Genomic DNA, 18029 nt, shown 5'->3' with positions numbered 1-18029 from the left:
AAAGAGCCCTTAGAACTTATACATTTAGACCTCTATGGTCCAATGAACGTAAAAGCTAGAGGATGTTTTGTATACTTCATCCATTTTATAGATGATCATTCAAGGTATGGTTATCTTAATGGAGCATAAGTTTAAAACTCTTGAAAAGTTCAAGGAGTATAAGACTAAAGTTGAAAATCTATTGAGTAGAAAGATCAAAGTTCAAGGAGTATAACGCGGTGATGCAAGCAGTGAACATCGGACGACGAAGTCGTTTGTGTGCAAAGAGAGGTTGACGAAGATGGAGATGTCAGCGGTGGCTAAGGTTTGGTGAGGTGAAGAAGTTGATGAAGAATGAGATGGGAATGGTGCACGTGGATCAAGGGTCTATATAATATAATAATAATATAAACAATAAAGATTATTATTATCTCCTTCTCCCTAATTACTGTTTTCCTTTTCCAACAAAAATCTTTCTCTCCTTATTTAATTACCTATCAAATCAACCTTTTTATCTTCTTCCCAAAACAATAACATATGCTCGTTAAATAATTATATCATCTATGGGGTCTTTTAAAAAATATAACAAAACGACAAAATATTTATAATGTATAGAACAATTTCAAAAATGGAAAAAGGCCACAGGTTCACAATCTAAATAATTTTTTTCAAAATTCTTTGGTACACAATCGTTTAGATTTGACTTAAATGATTTTTTCAAAATTCTTTTGGTACACGATCATTTGAATTTAGCTATACAATTATTTATTTTTTGCACACGATCGTTTATATTTGGTTATTTTTTGTACACATCATTTAAATTTTGCCACGCAAATCTAAACCATGTTTTTTTCAAAAATCTTTTATATTTGGTACTTGATCTTGAACAACCAAATAATAGTTTGGAAAAAATACTAAAAAAAAAAGTAGATCTTTTATATTTGGTGCATAATCTTGAACCAAATAACAGTTTGAAAAAAATAGAAAAGAAAGAAGAAAAACGATAGAAAGAAAAAAAAATTGCAGAAGATGAAAAGAAGAAAGGCGATAAAAAAGAAGGTCAAATTTGGAATATTTTAAAAAAATGTCAAACTTCATGGGCTTTTTCATTTTGTTACATGGACCGTAAATATTTGGCTAGTTTATTATATTTATGAAAATTTATGTATAATTATTTTCAACAAAAAATTTATTTAATTATATATATATCTATATCTATATCTATATCAAAATAATTAACTCATATCATTCAACTCAAAATCAAAACTTTACTGACACCAAAATTCTAATTTCAATAATTAATTAAATATTCTTCTAATAAATATTTGATTATTTCTTATTTCCACAAAATTAAACAATACTCAACAAATATCTCAATTTAACACCCAAAAAAGTTCAATATAATTAAATTAGACTAAGATAATTAAGTTTTAAAAAATTACTTTAATTTTTGGACTATTACATTTCTATTATTTGTTCATCTTAGCATCGCACCCAAATCTTAATGTAATTGGTTGAATTAATTAAGATGCATCTCCTTTAGTCCAATTGGTTAATTAGATAATTTGGACTCGCACCTAGCATTTCTAAGTGAGTTGATGAGCTTAAACTATAGAGAAATTAATTCGATGACTTTGATCAAGCTAACTAATTAAATGGAGATCTCAAAAAACTAAGATAGGTCGTCACTTTTACCTTCTTGCCATTATACCTACAAAAATATTTGTCTCTGCCAATGCAAAAAAACGTGGTCAACGCCTCCACCGACATTCTTTTTTCTTTTTTGCGTGGCCAGGCATCTTAGTCAAAAGCTTGTCACCTTTTCCTCTACCAACGCTCATTTACCGTTTCTGCCAACATTTTAGTTTTCTTTCTTTTCAAATGACAAACCAACCTCAATTTACCGTTTTAATTAAAGAATTCATTTTGAAAAACCAATCTGGTTGTGCTTCCCTACAAATCCATCTAGTATTGCTACTGAGACTAAAAATGTAGTTGACGATGTTCATGATTGGTAATATAAAATTTTAATTGATTGATGGAAAGTCTTGACAATCTTTAACGCATCATGTATCTACTGGGATCAGGAGTCTTCAGTTTGAGCGAAGTAGGCGAACTTGCAACCAATGTTATAAGCATTGCCTTCTCTAACATTTGGTAAGATATATGTTATCATTGCCTTCGATTGTTTTATGGTCGGCTAAAATTAAAGCTTTCTCCATAATTAGTAAGCATTACTCTTAATTTGCATGTCTTTAATTTTGTAACTTTCCATCATCTTTTGATTGTATGATCTTTACATATGCTAAATAAAACCTCTAGGCTTTTTTTTTTAAAAGTCATATCTTCTAGATCTTCAATGATCACCTAACATTTCTTACAAGAACCTCATAAAATGATATAAAAAGTGTTGGTCAACACAAACATGCATGCATGTAACAATTAAATACATTTAACTAACATAGCCACTAGTTCAAACAGTAAAAACAGAGAAATGGAAGTATCCACATTTCAAATTTCTTCCAAAAGTTTAAATTAGTCAGTTTGGAGTTTTGAGAAATTATCATCTACGCAATACAATAAAGGCTTTGGGATTGGGGTGGCCCAATTTGGGTGTGAAACAAGAGACGTCATATAGAATGTTTAGGGTATTTGCATTATTCCCACATGATCTTCAAAAACCAAACCTAGCTTTGTAGTCGTCTTCTCTTTTCTTTCCCCCCCCCCCCCCCCCCATCCATCCCTATGGCCGGCGGTTTTATTTGTGACAAACAATGGTGCCAGTGAGGGCAGTAGCAACCACTCGCGCCTGCCTCCCTGCAACAGCGAAGACGACGATGCGGTTGCTTTTTAGTTATTAGAATTTTCAGTCACATGGCGAAGCATCCACGCTGGTATTTGGATGTTGTTGATGCTTGTTGGCCTTGTTTCATCTTCATCTGATCCTCTTGATCCTCTCCCATTCAAGTTCGCTCTACATTCAAATGTATAATAATCATTTATTATTATCTTTGGTTTTTAACCCTATGTTTCTACATTCTCTTGGTGAAGTCGGCAAAAGGGTTTTTTTCTTTTCCTTTTTTTTTTTTTTTGTTTTCTTTTGCTGGATGGAAAGGGTGTTGAGGAGTCTTTTGTCTTCTATAACTATATGACCTCTCCAGCATGTTGTTCCAACAAAATCAAAAGGATACTTGGGTTTATTGAAGTTTTATTCAAAATCAATAGCAAATCAAACATATTTTCTTCAAAAATTTAAATGGTTGAATTAATTATTCACAACAAAAATCAACCTAACCAATCAAAACCAACTCTACTGAAAATCATTTGTACATCCCATTTTGTCCTAAATGTCAGAAAGACATACAAATCTTCGAATTTGGCTTACATGTGACTTTAAATCAATTAGGAAGCTTTCCTTTAAAACTTTCTATTTTGCTGATTTTGAGTTCTCTTAATGCTATACTTTTTCTTATGAATGCATCTTTGTTAAGGTTGATATATGACGAGGATGTTATGGATGCGTCAACCTAGTTGAAATATTTAAGTGTCTTTTAATCTCTTAACTTTAAAACTTTTAAATCAACTTAACCGGTTATTAAGAGCATTCTGCCATTTACTCAAAGAAGGAACTCTTTTATATGGTCAAACTTAAAGGAATTGAAATGGCTATAGTGTGTATCTATGAACGTGAGGAGAAAAGATTTCTCAGTTGAAAGAGAGAAAGAAGAGGAATATACCCGAAAGATAAAGAAGGAATTGGTGGTGTCATTCCAAAAATGAGCTGTTTATTATGAACCAAGTTTGGAACATCGCACTGTCCACGTTCAACCAAAGCCTTCTCATTTTCCTTTACCTAAAATTTTCAAATTATATGAACATATTACATTCTTAGAGGCTATTCAACAATATTAAATTACTTTAATTAATTTATATACAGCACTGAAAATATAAGGACATAATTAATTTTATACCTTATTTGCTAGCTGCATGTTCTCCTCTTGCAATGCCTTTTCCTACGACCATTTTATGAACCAAATTTTACACAATGAAAAATAAAAAATTATAGTCCTGTATGCATAATTAATGATGCCAAAACATTAATTACTCTAAAACTAAGTTATTCACCTTTTTGTGCAATATTGAAATGGATTCTTGCATTAGTTGGTTCTGCAACAAAGTAACCCAAAATCATTTGCATCTATTATATATGAGCAATATATAAAAGAACTCTCACAAATTTATAAAGAAAATGATAATGAAATATCAATAAAGTATTTTATTTGGAATATATATATATATATATATATATATATTCCTAAATAATGAAGATTCATGAAGTACTAACGGTGGAAATTTTAAATATTAATAAATAACTTTTTTGAAATACATATGATAATATCGACAAGATTAGTGATAAATAAACTATCTGTAATCTCTCTCTAACGAGAGTAAAGTTTCGTCCCAAATTGATGTATGACACAAATGATAGGTGGAAAGTTATACAAACTTTGAAGATCAATAGCCAATTATTTAAGTGATGAACAATCCAAATGTGAATAAATTTATTTTTTTTAAAAAAAAAGGATGATGAATTGAAATGAAGTGAGATGAAAAGAAAAAATTAGTGAATTGATTAAGGCAGACCTTTCTAGACCTTATGCGCTTGAGTGATGTATCAAGTTGTTGCTCTAAGCTTTGAAGTTCTCTCAAATTCAGAGGGTCAAGATCTTCACCCAAATAATGCCTAAACCAATAATAATAATATAAACATATAATATTTGCATTAATTACGTGTTTAATATATCTAACTATTAACACTTGAAAAAAATTACATCAATTACATACCATTTCTCATGTCAAAGTTATAAAACTAAACTTACAAAAAACATAGTTCATAGTCATACCCATGAGTTTCATTCTCTAATATTAGTCAAGCTGAAAATCAACAATAATAGATTGCTAGGGACAAAAACAGGTATATTTATATTCAAAAATATAAAATTTTACAAAAAGATAAAGTTTCTTACAAGGGTATATTTCTCACTTAAAATACCACATCACATCATTCTTCATATGTGAACAACTAAATACAATTGAAATGTGGGAAGGAAGTATAATTTTAGGGTCAAGTAGCTTTACTATCTTAATTAATACAAATAATAAACATTTTTGGTTAAAAATAATTAATTAGATATTCTGTACGTCATTGTTATTGATAGATGATTCTGACTTTAATAGATATAACAAGAGTTATATATATATATGCTCATTGATATTAGAAACAATATTTTTCAAAAATGAATAGTACTGAATAAGAACAGTTCAAGTACCTTAAGTTCTTCTGTACAATTTCCAATCTGGCTGTAAGTTTTGGATACTCCTGACACCAACTTGTCTGTCAAAGCAGTTAAATTAAAAGAAGAAGAAGAGAGAAAGAGAGAGAGAGATTCGGGTCTTTGAATGAAGAAAATAATGTATATTTGATAAACCATTTTAATTTAAGCTCTTCACCTAAAAATTGTTTAAAACTTTGATCGTTTTTCAAAAGTTGTCAATCATACTAATTTCTTTCTAAAATGGCTTATTTTTAAAATTTAATACTTGAAATATTAAACTAAACACATACCTAGTTATAGTTATATAAGCTATAATAATACGATATATTGAAAGTAATGTTGGATTGGAATAATGAAAATTTCCTTCATCTTTGCATTTATAAAAAAAGTAATAATTTCAAAGATACAGTCATCTTTATATATCTTATTCTCATCACAAAAAAGAAGTAAAGTAAACTTGTCATGCAATAAACAAAGAAAAGTCTTTAATCCCCACTTATATTTGATGTTGAATTCCTACTCAAAGGGTCTCCTATTGTATAATAAATAAGATAATGGTTATTGATTATAACTAGATAATCTTGATCTCAATTTTAACTAACAGTATTAAAAGGCTGGGTTAGAGAGGTTTCTAAACACACCACATAACTATTTGAGGGGCATATTGATCCTTTCGTTATTAATCAATATAATCTAGTTAAATGATACACTCAATCTTTGATTATTTAATTTGGATCATCTAGTAATGTTTTCGTTTAAATAATAGTGAAAATATCAATACTTTCATAGTTATTGAGCAAATGAGACTAAGAAAAAATTTAACTAACGATGTATATTTTATAAATGAATAGCGTTTGATTTGAACTATAAACTAACTATAAAATAGTTAATGATTCAAAAAAACTCAGCAAAATGAAAAGTTAGATAAATGAAATTTGAGACACCTTATACTTTGAACATCTCTATTTTTTAGCAATGCTGGAGATCTTGATTTACCCTCCAATCAATGAAATGACAAGACAAGACAGCTAGTAAACTGTACTAGAAACTAAATCTAAGACAAGACATATGATTTCAGACCCTCAAATCATTAGGTGTTGATATTTGTAAATTTGTCCATTTTTTGTCGTAAAAAATTGTTGCAGTCAACAGCAAGAATGTTCTAAATATTATATGTCAAACTTTCTAACATAAAATGAACTTTGGATTGGTTGAACTACCTTGCTAGTCAATATAATAGGACAAGATATAAAAATAGGTCATTCAATCCCAAATATAAAACTTAGGTATACTTTTGTTTACCTGTAATTCAGAATCTCCACTTGGGGCGAACGGTCTCTCTGCATAAGAATATCTCTCATATTTTTCTAAGATCTTCTCCATGCTGTTCTTGAAAATCAAATTAAAGCCTAAATTAACTATTTTATTTATTTGAAATAAATGACACTTAAAATTAAATCATAGAAGATATTAGTTACGAAGTTATGAGTTTCTATAGCATTCATCCGATAATAATTTAAGTGAATCAAATAATATATATTTGGACAAATTTCCTGTGTGAAGTTGAAACAAATAATATTGTTAAAATTAAAACAGTATGAAATGACACACGAAAATGAAAGCTTAGAAGCAGAAACAATTTGGACTTCTAAATATACATTGTAATTATGAGTTTGGTATTTGATACTAATATCAGTAAGTCGAATTAATGACATTGATATCTACTGATACTAATATCGATACCTCAAATGGTACTAATATCTACTGATACTAATATCAGTAAGTCAAATGACATTGATATCGACTAATACTAATATCAATAAGTTAAATGTTACAGTTATCTATTGATACTAAATGTCATTACTATGATCTATATATTGGTACTAAATGTCATTACAGTTATCTATTGATACTAAATGTCATTACTGTATCAGTATCTACTGATAGTAATATCGATGTGTCAAATGGTACTAATATCTATTGATACTAATATCAGTAAGCCAAGTGATATACAGTTGGAGAGAATTATTACACATGCATCAAGTCAAAACAGATGTTTAAGAAACAGAGGAAACAAGATCGAGATGATTTAAACAATGATCTCAAACCCTATGATTTTATTTTTCAAAAATTAAATCTAAAAGACTTATGAGATGAAGAAGGGGTAACATGCTTACACGTTTCTTAGTTAGATCTCATGAGTGATGAGCCCTATCTCAATACTCAGAAAAGAAAAAAGAAAAAGAAAAAAGAGAGAGAGAGAGAGTAGTATATGCATAAATGATATAAGGCATGACATGAGTTGAGAGAAGGTAAGAAAGTATAAGTAAATGTTTCCATGCATATACTTGACACATGCATTTACATTTCATTTCATGAATAGTGCTAGTAAGCATAGACCAAATTTCATCATAAAGGGATAAAAATTTGAGTACTTGTTTTTTTTTTTTTTTTCTTTTTAAGTGCAGCTCTTTTGATGAAATTATATGATTCAAAGAGTGGTAAAGCACTTGAATCGAGGTCACTAACAACAAACATAGAGAGATTCAAATACTAGGTTAGTGCTACGAAGCAAGAAAAAGAGAAAAAAAAAAATCATGGTCTCCCGACACGTGGCTCTAGGTTTTTCACCTATATCCAAAGCCCCAATAGAATGCCCTTTTTTTTCCTTTTTTATATAATAATAATAACAAGAAGAATAAAAATAAAAATAAAGGAACCAATTAAATTGTTAATCAAACAAAAAGTGGCAAATACAATATTTTCAGCTAACTCAAAACTATTCTACAACACTCCATGTTTTCTCCCTTCTTTAGGGAAATCAAATAAATGTAATATGTACTGTATGTCGTTTATGCGTCTCGTTTAAAATATGCAAATTATATAAATATATTTGTACAGTAAACAAATTGCAAGAAAGAAGGAAACTAACAAATGCCCATAAAGAAAGTTTTAGGGAAAAAAACAGAAAATAAAAGAAAAGAAAATCTTCATTATTTTCATTGTGGTTCCAATTTAGAATTTTACCTAAAAAGAGAAGAAATCTCTGAGGAAAAAGATGGGGTTTTTTTCATTATTAATTTGGTAAGATGTATTAATAGTTAATGTTCTTAAGGTAATGTAAAAAGGGAAAAAAAGCGAGGGTAATTATTTTTAAAAAATAGTGAAAAACAAAACAGATAGATTAAAACCCAATACATCATCCACCTCATCTGAAGTTTTTATTTTAAAGATAAATAGTTAGGTAAGATTTAATTTTAATTTGAATCTAACACGTTTGGATTATTGGCTGTGGTATCATATTAAGAAAGAGTGGAGATAGAAGGGATAAAGAAGGGAATTAACCTGGAATCAGAGGAGTACTCGAAGAGTTTTCCTTTGGTGGAGAAAACAATCAAAGCAACATCAGCTTCACAAAGAACAGAGATCTCATGAGCCTTTTTGAGTAAACCAGCTCTACGCTTTGAGAAAGTGACTTGGCGGCTGATTTTGTTCTCTATTCTCTTCAGCTGAACTCTCCCTCTTCCCATCCTTTTGGGATTTATCAAACAAAATTAACAAACCCTAAATAAAAATGGAGACCTCTACTTTCTTTTCTTTTCTTTTTTATTTTTTTCTCTTAAGAAGAAAAGCATCTATGGAAACAATAATGGAATAGTGGGAAAAGAAGAAGAAGAAGAAGAAGAAGAAGAAGAAGAAGAAGAAGAAGAAGAAGAAGAAGAAGAAGAAGAAGAAGAAGAAGAAGAAGAAAGAGAAGAAGAGGGTGGTGTTGTTGTTGAGAGAGAATTGTTATTATTGTTGTTTCTACAATTGTTGGTGAAGGAAGTGATTCTGTTGCAGTTTGGGAGGAGAGATTGTTGCTAATGAGGGAAATAAATTATAATAAATAAATAAAAGGAAAAAGATTATTTTGAGAAAGAAAGAAGAAAAAAGAAAAGAGATAGGAGGGGGAATAGTACAGTTTGAGTTGTCGAGAAATGGTTGGGTGAAGAAGCAAAGAGTAGTTAATGTCTGAAATCTTTTGTCAGCTAAATTTATAATTTCAGAGATTTTGAGAGTTGAAAGTTTGTGTTCTTGTGGTGGTGGGGGCCTAAACAAATAACCCTATTTCACATTTTCTCTTTTGTTTTTTTTTCCCTTTTAAATTAAATTACAAATTTCCTTTCTTTCTACGTACTAATGAATGTAAAAATAATCTTAACTCAACTAGCATATATATACCTATCAACAACGAAACGATTTATGGTTAATTCAAATCTAATTCTTTTAATATACTGAGTTTTGATAACATATTGCAAAGTGTAGTTTGTTTGTTAATTGAAAAGTTTAGAAAAATGATGAGTTCTATAGTACTATGGTTTCAAGTTTCCACTTGAAAATATTTTAAAGTTTGATGTGTTAATTAACTCTCCTTAAGAAAGTTTTGAATTAAAGAATGTGAATATATAAAAGCTTTGAAAGATTACTTTTGTAATTGAGGTTTCCAAAGAATTTGTAATACTTTACATATATAGTTCAATCTTTCTCCTATTTAGATATATATAGTTCAATCTTTCTCCTATTTAAAGTTTTCTTAGGTTAATTTTCGTAGTTTTAATTAATTTTATCGTATTTTTCTTTTTTTATTTAATTTTTTATATTATTTCTATTCTAATACGATCGAAGGTTTCCATAATCTCGAACCTAAAAAAGAAAGATAAATCGGAAGAATTGATGTTAATATTGCATTTAATATAATTTTTCCAAAATGATGATAAAGTTGGGAGAAGAAATACGTCTCTTTGACGACACATTCGTTACACAAAAATCAATAAATATCCTCTGAGCTTAGTGGTAATTGGTCAGATGCATGTTTTGTTATCTCACAAACAATATCCTTCGAGCATAGTGGTAATTGGTCAAATGCATGTTCTGTTATCTAACAACCCCTAATTTCAAATCATCTTTGAAATAATTAGTATATTATTTTCTTACATAAAGATAATATCACTTTTTTTTTAAATAATAATAATATCACTTTTTCATTATTATTACATCATATTTTAAGTTGTAAGCTAAATAATTAGGATTAATTCAAGAAATAAATCATCTTATTTCTTAAAATATACCTTACCTTTTTTGTTTTTAAAAGCTATCGAGAGAAAAACAAGGTCAATAACTATGAACTTCCACCTACCTACTATTAAGTCAGTGGAATTATGCAAAAATGCACTTTCTTTGTAACGACCCAACTTTCCGGACTAAGCTGAGGTCACTACCAAACACCAAAACTCGACCATTCAACATAAAATTTAAAACGGACCAGTTACGATTCATTAAAACATTAAAAATCTTACAAAAGACAGTTTCGGGCCCTATTTTAAATAATCAAAAAGTCACAAAATAAAATATCAAGTCACCAGTTCAAAATCACAAGTCAAAATATTCTGACAAAATACATAGCGGAAGCGATAAGAAAACCAGACGCGTCCATATGGCCTTCACGCATCCTTCCTGCCTCTCGTCGGTCTGCCCCTCGCTGTACCCCTACCTGAAAAGTTAAAGAAGAGAAAGGGTGAGTATAAACATACCCAGTAAGGGACCCACTACTGGGCCCGTTAGGGGACAACAGTTAACTTCCTATTCGGGGGTACCCTACATAACAGTCTAGTGCTCCCGAAGGATGCACATATCAGTCTAGTGCTCCCGAAGGACGCACATATCAGTCTAGTGCTCCCGAAGGACGCACATATCAGTCTAGTGCTCCCGAAGGACGCACATATCAGTCTAGTGCTCCCGAAGGACGCACATATCAGTCTAGTGCTCCCGAAGGACGCACATATCAGTCTAGTGCTCCCGAAGGATGCACATATCAGTCTAGTGCTCCCGAAGGGCGCACATATCCGTAAGGCACACTACCCCATAGATGAAGCTAACCGTTACCCCTCAGTCCAAACTAAACTGTCTACATCAGTCACATCCCAACGGCATTCATATCACAGTCCCGCCATAGGCTTCGTCAGTCAGATAGTATAGGTTTAAACATCTACACCCTCAGTTGCTATATGCATTACCGATTCGCACACCATTAGGGAAAACCCTAGATCCAGTCGACTAACCAACCAAAAACCGGACTCACTGTCCTTCCCCGTCCAAACTCCATGAACCACATCCAGACCAGTGTTTTACTACATACTGAACCGTAACTTCAAGGTCCCTCAACATAAAATCTCAATCCACAATTAACAGTCACAGTATATTTACGTCAGACAAAATATAATATCAGTACTTAACAGTCAACACGCATACAGTTATTCAGTACAGTCACTAACGTGTAATCCCCTGTGGATTACTACGTTTTCAGCCTGGACTCGGGTCCAGTAGTAGGAAAACCCTTACCTGATACTCGGTTATGCCCTTCGATCGAAATCCACGCTCGACAGATCTACCTAACGAAACACGAAAGTTTTAGTTGATGACTTTAGTAGAAGTCGTTTAAAAAGGTCGGAAGCGACATCCGTTGACTTACCCAAGGAAAGGAAGCTATCTCCAACCAGGCCTGCCGCGGAACCCGAGAACTTAAGCGTCCACTCTGTACTACCTTCAAGGGAGAAAAGTAGGGCCATATCTTAATCCAACATTCAAACTCGAATCGGACGAGGTAACATTAGGGAATTCATCAAAACAATCCTTACCGAAAACTCACCGTGAACCGAAGTGGAGGAAGGAAGGCTTAGGTGGCTCGGCTCGGCTCGGCTTGGACTCGGCTCGGCTCGGCTCGGCTTAACTCGGCTTGGTTCGGCTCGCGGCTCGGCTCACTCGGCTCGCGGCTCGGCTCGCTCGGCTCGGCTCACTCGGCTCGCTCGGCTCGGACTGGGAACGGATTATGGGTCGGGTCAGCTTGGAACCGGGTCGGGTCGGCTTCACCTCACGGCTCGCGTATCCCTTTTTCCTTCCGGCGACGACGGCGCTTCCCCCTGTGCTCTGTCGGCGTCGGAAACACGAGCTGATGACAGAGGGGATGACGGTGGTGGCAGAAACGGAGAGAGAGAGAGAGAAGCGTCGGCTGTAGGTGGTTGGAGGCGAAACGGAACTGGATGGAGGCCGCGGCGAACGTCCGGCGAGGCTACGCACACCGACGGAGATGGAGGCGGCAGTGCTGGCGCTGTCGGAGAATAAGGAGAAGATTGAAGAGGGCAGTGGGGCGTTGTCGGATGGAGAAGAGATGAAGAAGATGGAGAAGGAGGAACGACGGCGTCGGGCGTCGGGCGTGGAAGGGAGAAGAAAAGAAGAAGAAAATCGAAGGGGGGGGGTGGGCGGCGCGCGTCTCCTAGGGTTTCTTTTCTCTCTTCTTTTTTTTTTTTTAAAATATATATATATATATATATATATATATAAACAAAATAAGTATAAATAAATATTAAAATTATTAATATTAAATAATTTAAAATAAATAATAATATATATATTAAATAAAAATAATAATGATAATACAGTAATAATAATAATATATTAATAATATTAACATTAAATAAATAATAATTTAATATTATGTAATAATAATGTCATTGTTTAATAATATAGATAATAATAATAATTCTAATATTAATATTATAACAAATAAAATGAATATTAATAATAATAATATAATTAATATTATATTATTATTATATCAACTTACACTTTACATAAAACGAGAAAATTTTACCTTAAATTTTCGGAGCGTTACATTCTTCCCTCCTTAGGGAACTTTCGTCCTCGAAAGTTTTATTCCTCGAACAGCTCGGGATAACGGGACCTCATGTCATCTTCACGCTCCCATGTAGCCTCTTCTACCCGGTGATTCCGCCATAAGACTTTAACTAGGGAAATCTCTTTATTTCTCAACGTCTTCACCTCTCTAGCAAGCACCTCAACAGGTTGTTCAACATAGCTCAAGTTTTCATCAATCTCTAGTGGCTCGTAATCCACTACATGGGATGGATCTGGCACGTACTTCCTCAACATAGAAACGTGAAACACATCATGGACTGTCGAGAGTGATGGAGGTAACGCCAAGCGATAAACTACAGGGCCAATCCGCTCCAGAATCTCAAACGGCCCAACAAAACAGGGACTCAACTTTCCCTTCCTTTCAAAACGCAAGACACCTTTCATAGGTGCTACCTTTAAGAATACCTTATCCCCTATCTCAAACTCAAGGTCCTTCCGCCTCACATCTGCATAACTCTTCTGTCTACTCTGAGCGGTATGCATGCGTGATCTAATCTTCTGAATCGCTTCGTTAGTAGACTGAACTAACTCAGGACCCATCAATCTCTGTTCACCTACCTCACCCCAGCAAACCGGGGATCTACAACATCTGCCATACAGGGCCTCAAACGGTGCCATGCCAATAGTAGCCTGATAACTGCTATTATAAGCAAATTCCATCAAATGTAAGTGGGAGTCCCAGCTACCTGGAAATTCCAATGCACACGCTCGCAACATATCCTCTAAAACCTGGTTCAGACGCTCAGTCTGACCGTCAGTCTGTGGATGGAAAGCCGTACTAAAGTCCAATCTCGTGCCCATAGCAGTATGCAAACCCTTCCAAAATTTGGAAGTGAAACGGGCATCTCTATCAGAAACAATCGACACTGGCACTCCGTGTAATCTCACTATCTCAGACATGTACAACTATGCCCACTTACAGCAGTATAGGTGGATTTACCCGGAACGAAGTGCGCTGATTTAGTAAGTCTGTCCACCACAACCCAAATCACTGTAAATCCCCTCAGAGTTCTCGGTAGCCCTGTAATGAAATCCATGGACACGTTCTCCCACTTCCATTCCGGTATGCTCAAGGGTTGTAATAAACCCGCTGGTTTCTGTCTTGGTGCCTTAACCTGCTGACACACCAAGCATTTACTAACAAATTCTGCTACTTCCCTCTTCATGTTACGCCACCAATAAACCCGCTTCAGGTCCTGATACATCTTTGTACTACCTGGGTGCATGGAAAATGGGGAACTGTGAGCCTCAGCTAATAATTCTGTCTTAACCGCACTATCTGACGGAACACAGAGGCGTCTCTCAAACAACAGTCCACCATCAGAGGATAACGAGAACTCAGCCGTTTGCCCTGCCTCTGCTAGGCCACGTTTCTCAACCAGATAAGGATCGTTACTCTGAGCATCAATGATCCTCTGCCTCAAAGTCGGCTGTACCGTCAACTGGGCTAACTGCATAGTAACTGCCCCTACTAACACTGCAATCTCAGCCCGCTCGAGATCCCGATGCAATGGGGCCTGCCGGGTAATAAGTGCTGCTGAATGTGACACCTTCCTACTAAGAGCATCAGCTACCACATTTGCCTTGCCTGGATGATACAGTATCTCACAATCGTAATCCTTCACTAACTCAAGCCACCTTCGCTGTCTCATATTCAATTCTTTCTGAGTAAAGAAGTATTTCAAGCTCTTATGATCTGTGAATATCTGTATCTTTTCACCATATAAATAATGCCTCCATATTTTCAAAGCAAAAACCACTGCTGCCAACTCTAGATCATGTGTAGGGTAGTTCTGCTCATGACTCTTCAACTGACGAGACGCATAAGCGACCACCTTACCCTGCTGCATCAAAACACAACCCAGACCCTTCTTGGAAGCATCACTATAAATCACGAAACTGCCAGAACCATCAGGTACAGTAAGAACCGGTGCGGTAACTAGCTTCTGTTTAAGGTTCTGGAAACTGTCCTCACATGCCTTGCTCCAAACAAAAGGAACTCCCTTTCTGGTCAACTGAGTAAGAGGAGTAGCTATACGAGAAAAGTTCTCCACAAACCGTCGATAATAGCCTGCTAAACCCAGAAAGCTACGAACCTCACTGACTGTGGAAGGTCGGGTCCAACCGGTGACTGCCTCTATCTTAGTTGGATCCACAGAGACTCCGGCCTTAGAAACCACGTGGCCCAGAAAGGACACCTGCTTCAGCCAAAACTCGCATTTCGAGAACTTTGCATATAACTTATTATCCCGAAGTGTTTGCAAAACCATACGTAAATGCTCCTCGTGTTCGGCCTCCGTCTTGGAGTATATCAAGATATCGTCGATAAACACGATCACAAAAGTATCTAGGAACTTCCTAAACACTCTGTTCATCAAGTCCATAAATACTGCCGGAGCATTCGTCAAACCAAAAGACATCACAATAAACTCGTAGTGTCCATATCTGGAGCGAAATGCTGTCTTCGGAACATCCTCTTCCTTAATTCTCAGCTGATGGTATCCCGACCGAAGATCAATCTTAGAGAACACTGTGGCTCCCTGTAACTGGTCAAATAGATCGTCAATCCTGGGCAAGGGATATCTGTTCTTTACGGTTACTTTGTTCAACTCCCTATAGTCAATGCACAGACGCATCGATCCGTCCTTCTTCTTAACGAATAAGACTGGCGCACCCCAAGGTGACACGCTCGGTCGAATGAATCCCTTATCAAGCAATTCCTGTAACTGTACCTTCAGTTCTTTCAATTCTGCGGGGGCCATTCTGTAAGGGGCTCTGGATATAGGAACCGTGCCCGGCTCCAACTCTATGGCAAACTCAACCTCCCTGTGCGGAGGTAACCCTGGAAGTTCCTCAGGAAAAACGTCCGGATAGTCCCTCACCACCGGTTCTGACGACAGGGATACATCGACCTCTCTAGTATCCACCACGCTTGCTAAGATACCCCAAGTACCCTGACTGAGCAGTTTACTGGCCCTGATGGCTGAGATTACCTGAGGCAACGACTTTGACCCTCCTCCCTTAAATTTAAAACTGGCCATCGAGGGAGGGTTAAACGTTACCTCCTTACGTGAACAATCTATGCTGGCGTGGTTAGCGGCCAACCAATCCATGCCCAGGATTACATCAAAGTCCAGCATATCCAGAACTATCAGCGTTACTTCAATCACATGGCCTGCTATCTCAATCTGGCATGCTTTCACCTTTTCCCTCGACAACATACATTCCCCGGAAGGAGTAGATACTGATAGAACATGGTGTAAGGGTTCTACCTCTAAGCGGGCATGCGACACAAATGCGGACGAGATAAAAGAATGCGACGAACCCGAATCAAACAAAACTAAGGCGTAATGCCCCAACACTGGGAGCGTACCTGTCACTACTGTGCCTGCCTTCTCAGCCTCAGTCCTGTTGGTAGCAAAGACTCTACCCTGATGTGAAGCACCTGCTCCCTGATTCTGCGCGATCCCCGTGAGTCTCAACGGGCATCTATCAGCTGTATGACCCTCTTGCCTGCACTTAAAGCAGGTCCTGGTCCCGAATAAGCAACGGCCCAGATGGTGCTTCCCACAAGTGGTACACAACGGCTTTCCTCTGGCAGCCTCCCCTGCCTCAAAAGGTTTCTGCTGGAAGCTGCGAAACTCACCACCTGATCTGAAATTCCGCTGTGGTACTGGAACAGGCTGCTGCTCAGCCTTCCTCTTCTGTCCCGACGTCGAACCTCTACCAGCGGTCTTAGACGAGTTGGCCCTCTCCTGTAAACTGAGATCCACTGCCAGGCGCAGTGCATCGGCATGAGTAGCGGGTCTGAAAGCTCGGACCAAACCCTGAATGTCCAGTCTGAGGCCTCTAACAAACTTATCAGCTCTGGCCGCCTCGGTCGCTATCATCTCGGGAGCGAAGCGGGATAACATGTCAAACTCCGCATCATACTGCTCCACTGTCATGTCACCCTGCTCTAGGTTCAGGAACTCCTGCCGCTTGGCATCTCTCAAACTGGCAGAGAAGAATTTCGCATAGAAACTCTCCTTGAACTGCTGCCACGTGATCTGACTCACATCACCACCTAGCATCCTCTCTGTAGTCTCCCACCATGCAGTACCTCTGTCAGTCAACATAAAAACAGCACACTGAACCTTCTGATCCTCAGGGCATTTCATGTAACGGAAGATGGTTTCCAAGGACGATAACCACATCTGAGCCCTGGTGGGGTCCTCCAAAGACCCATCGAACGTCGTGGGATTATACTTCCTGAAATCCCTCAGGTGCTTAGCCTCTGCTGACAACTGATCCGGCACAAACTGGGGCGCAACTGGTACTGGGGCCGGAGCCGGAGCAGGAGCTGGTGCTGGAGCTGGCGCTGGAGCTGGCGCGGGAGTTGGCGAGGCAGGCTTCTGCTGCTCCCGCATCTGCATAATCAAATCTCTAAACCTCTGCTCCATAGCGGCTAGGTCCGCATGAGTAACTGGCGCAGCCGGGTCAGGGGCTTGGGCTACAGGCTGCACCTCAGGCTGAACGCGTTCTGCTCCCCTTCCTCGGCCTCCTCGGCCACCCCTACGTGCACCTCTCCTTGGTGGCATTCCCCTAACAACCACCAAACGATTCCTTTAGTCATAAATGGTAATTGAATTTGCAGTTTAACTTAGGTAAGGTAATGCGTGTAGAGTTATACATATACTTTCATGAGAGCGTACCTGACGAGCGGCAAGGATCGTTTCAGCCATAGGGACACAAAACACAGACTCACATTATAAGTCAGTCTACAGAACCTAAAACTTAGGCTCTGATACCAACTGTAACGACCCAACTTTCCGGACTAAGCTGAGGTCACTACCAAACACCAAAACTCGACCATTCAACATAAAATTTAAAACGGACCAGTTACGATTCATTAAAACATTAAAAATCTTACAAAAGACAGTTTCGGGCCCTATTTTAAATAATCAAAAAGTCACAAAATAA

General features: G+C 36.4%; 1 protein-coding gene across 1 annotated transcript; it reads right to left on the bottom strand.

Annotated features, from left to right (window-relative positions):
* Positions 1–2460: 2460 nt before the first annotated feature.
* On the bottom strand, positions 2461–9321 carry LOC103502433 (truncated transcription factor CAULIFLOWER A). Its single transcript, XM_051087589.1, has 8 exons — positions 8661–9321; positions 6618–6699; positions 5310–5374; positions 4624–4723; positions 4105–4146; positions 3951–3992; positions 3717–3832; positions 2461–2953 (listed from the first exon to the last, which is right to left on the bottom strand). Exons 1-8 carry the CDS (start codon positions 8843–8845, stop codon positions 2830–2832), a joined length of 756 nt encoding a protein of 251 aa, XP_050943546.1. The 5' UTR covers positions 8846–9321; the 3' UTR covers positions 2461–2829.
* Positions 9322–18029: the final 8708 nt, after the last annotated feature.

Source organism: Cucumis melo, chromosome 7 (assembly GCF_025177605.1).
Source record: "Cucumis melo cultivar AY chromosome 7, USDA_Cmelo_AY_1.0, whole genome shotgun sequence".
Lineage (NCBI taxonomy): Eukaryota > Viridiplantae > Streptophyta > Magnoliopsida > Cucurbitales > Cucurbitaceae > Cucumis > Cucumis melo.
Note: the sequence above shows the minus strand (reverse complement) of the source record. Positions and strands in the feature narration are given on the sequence as shown.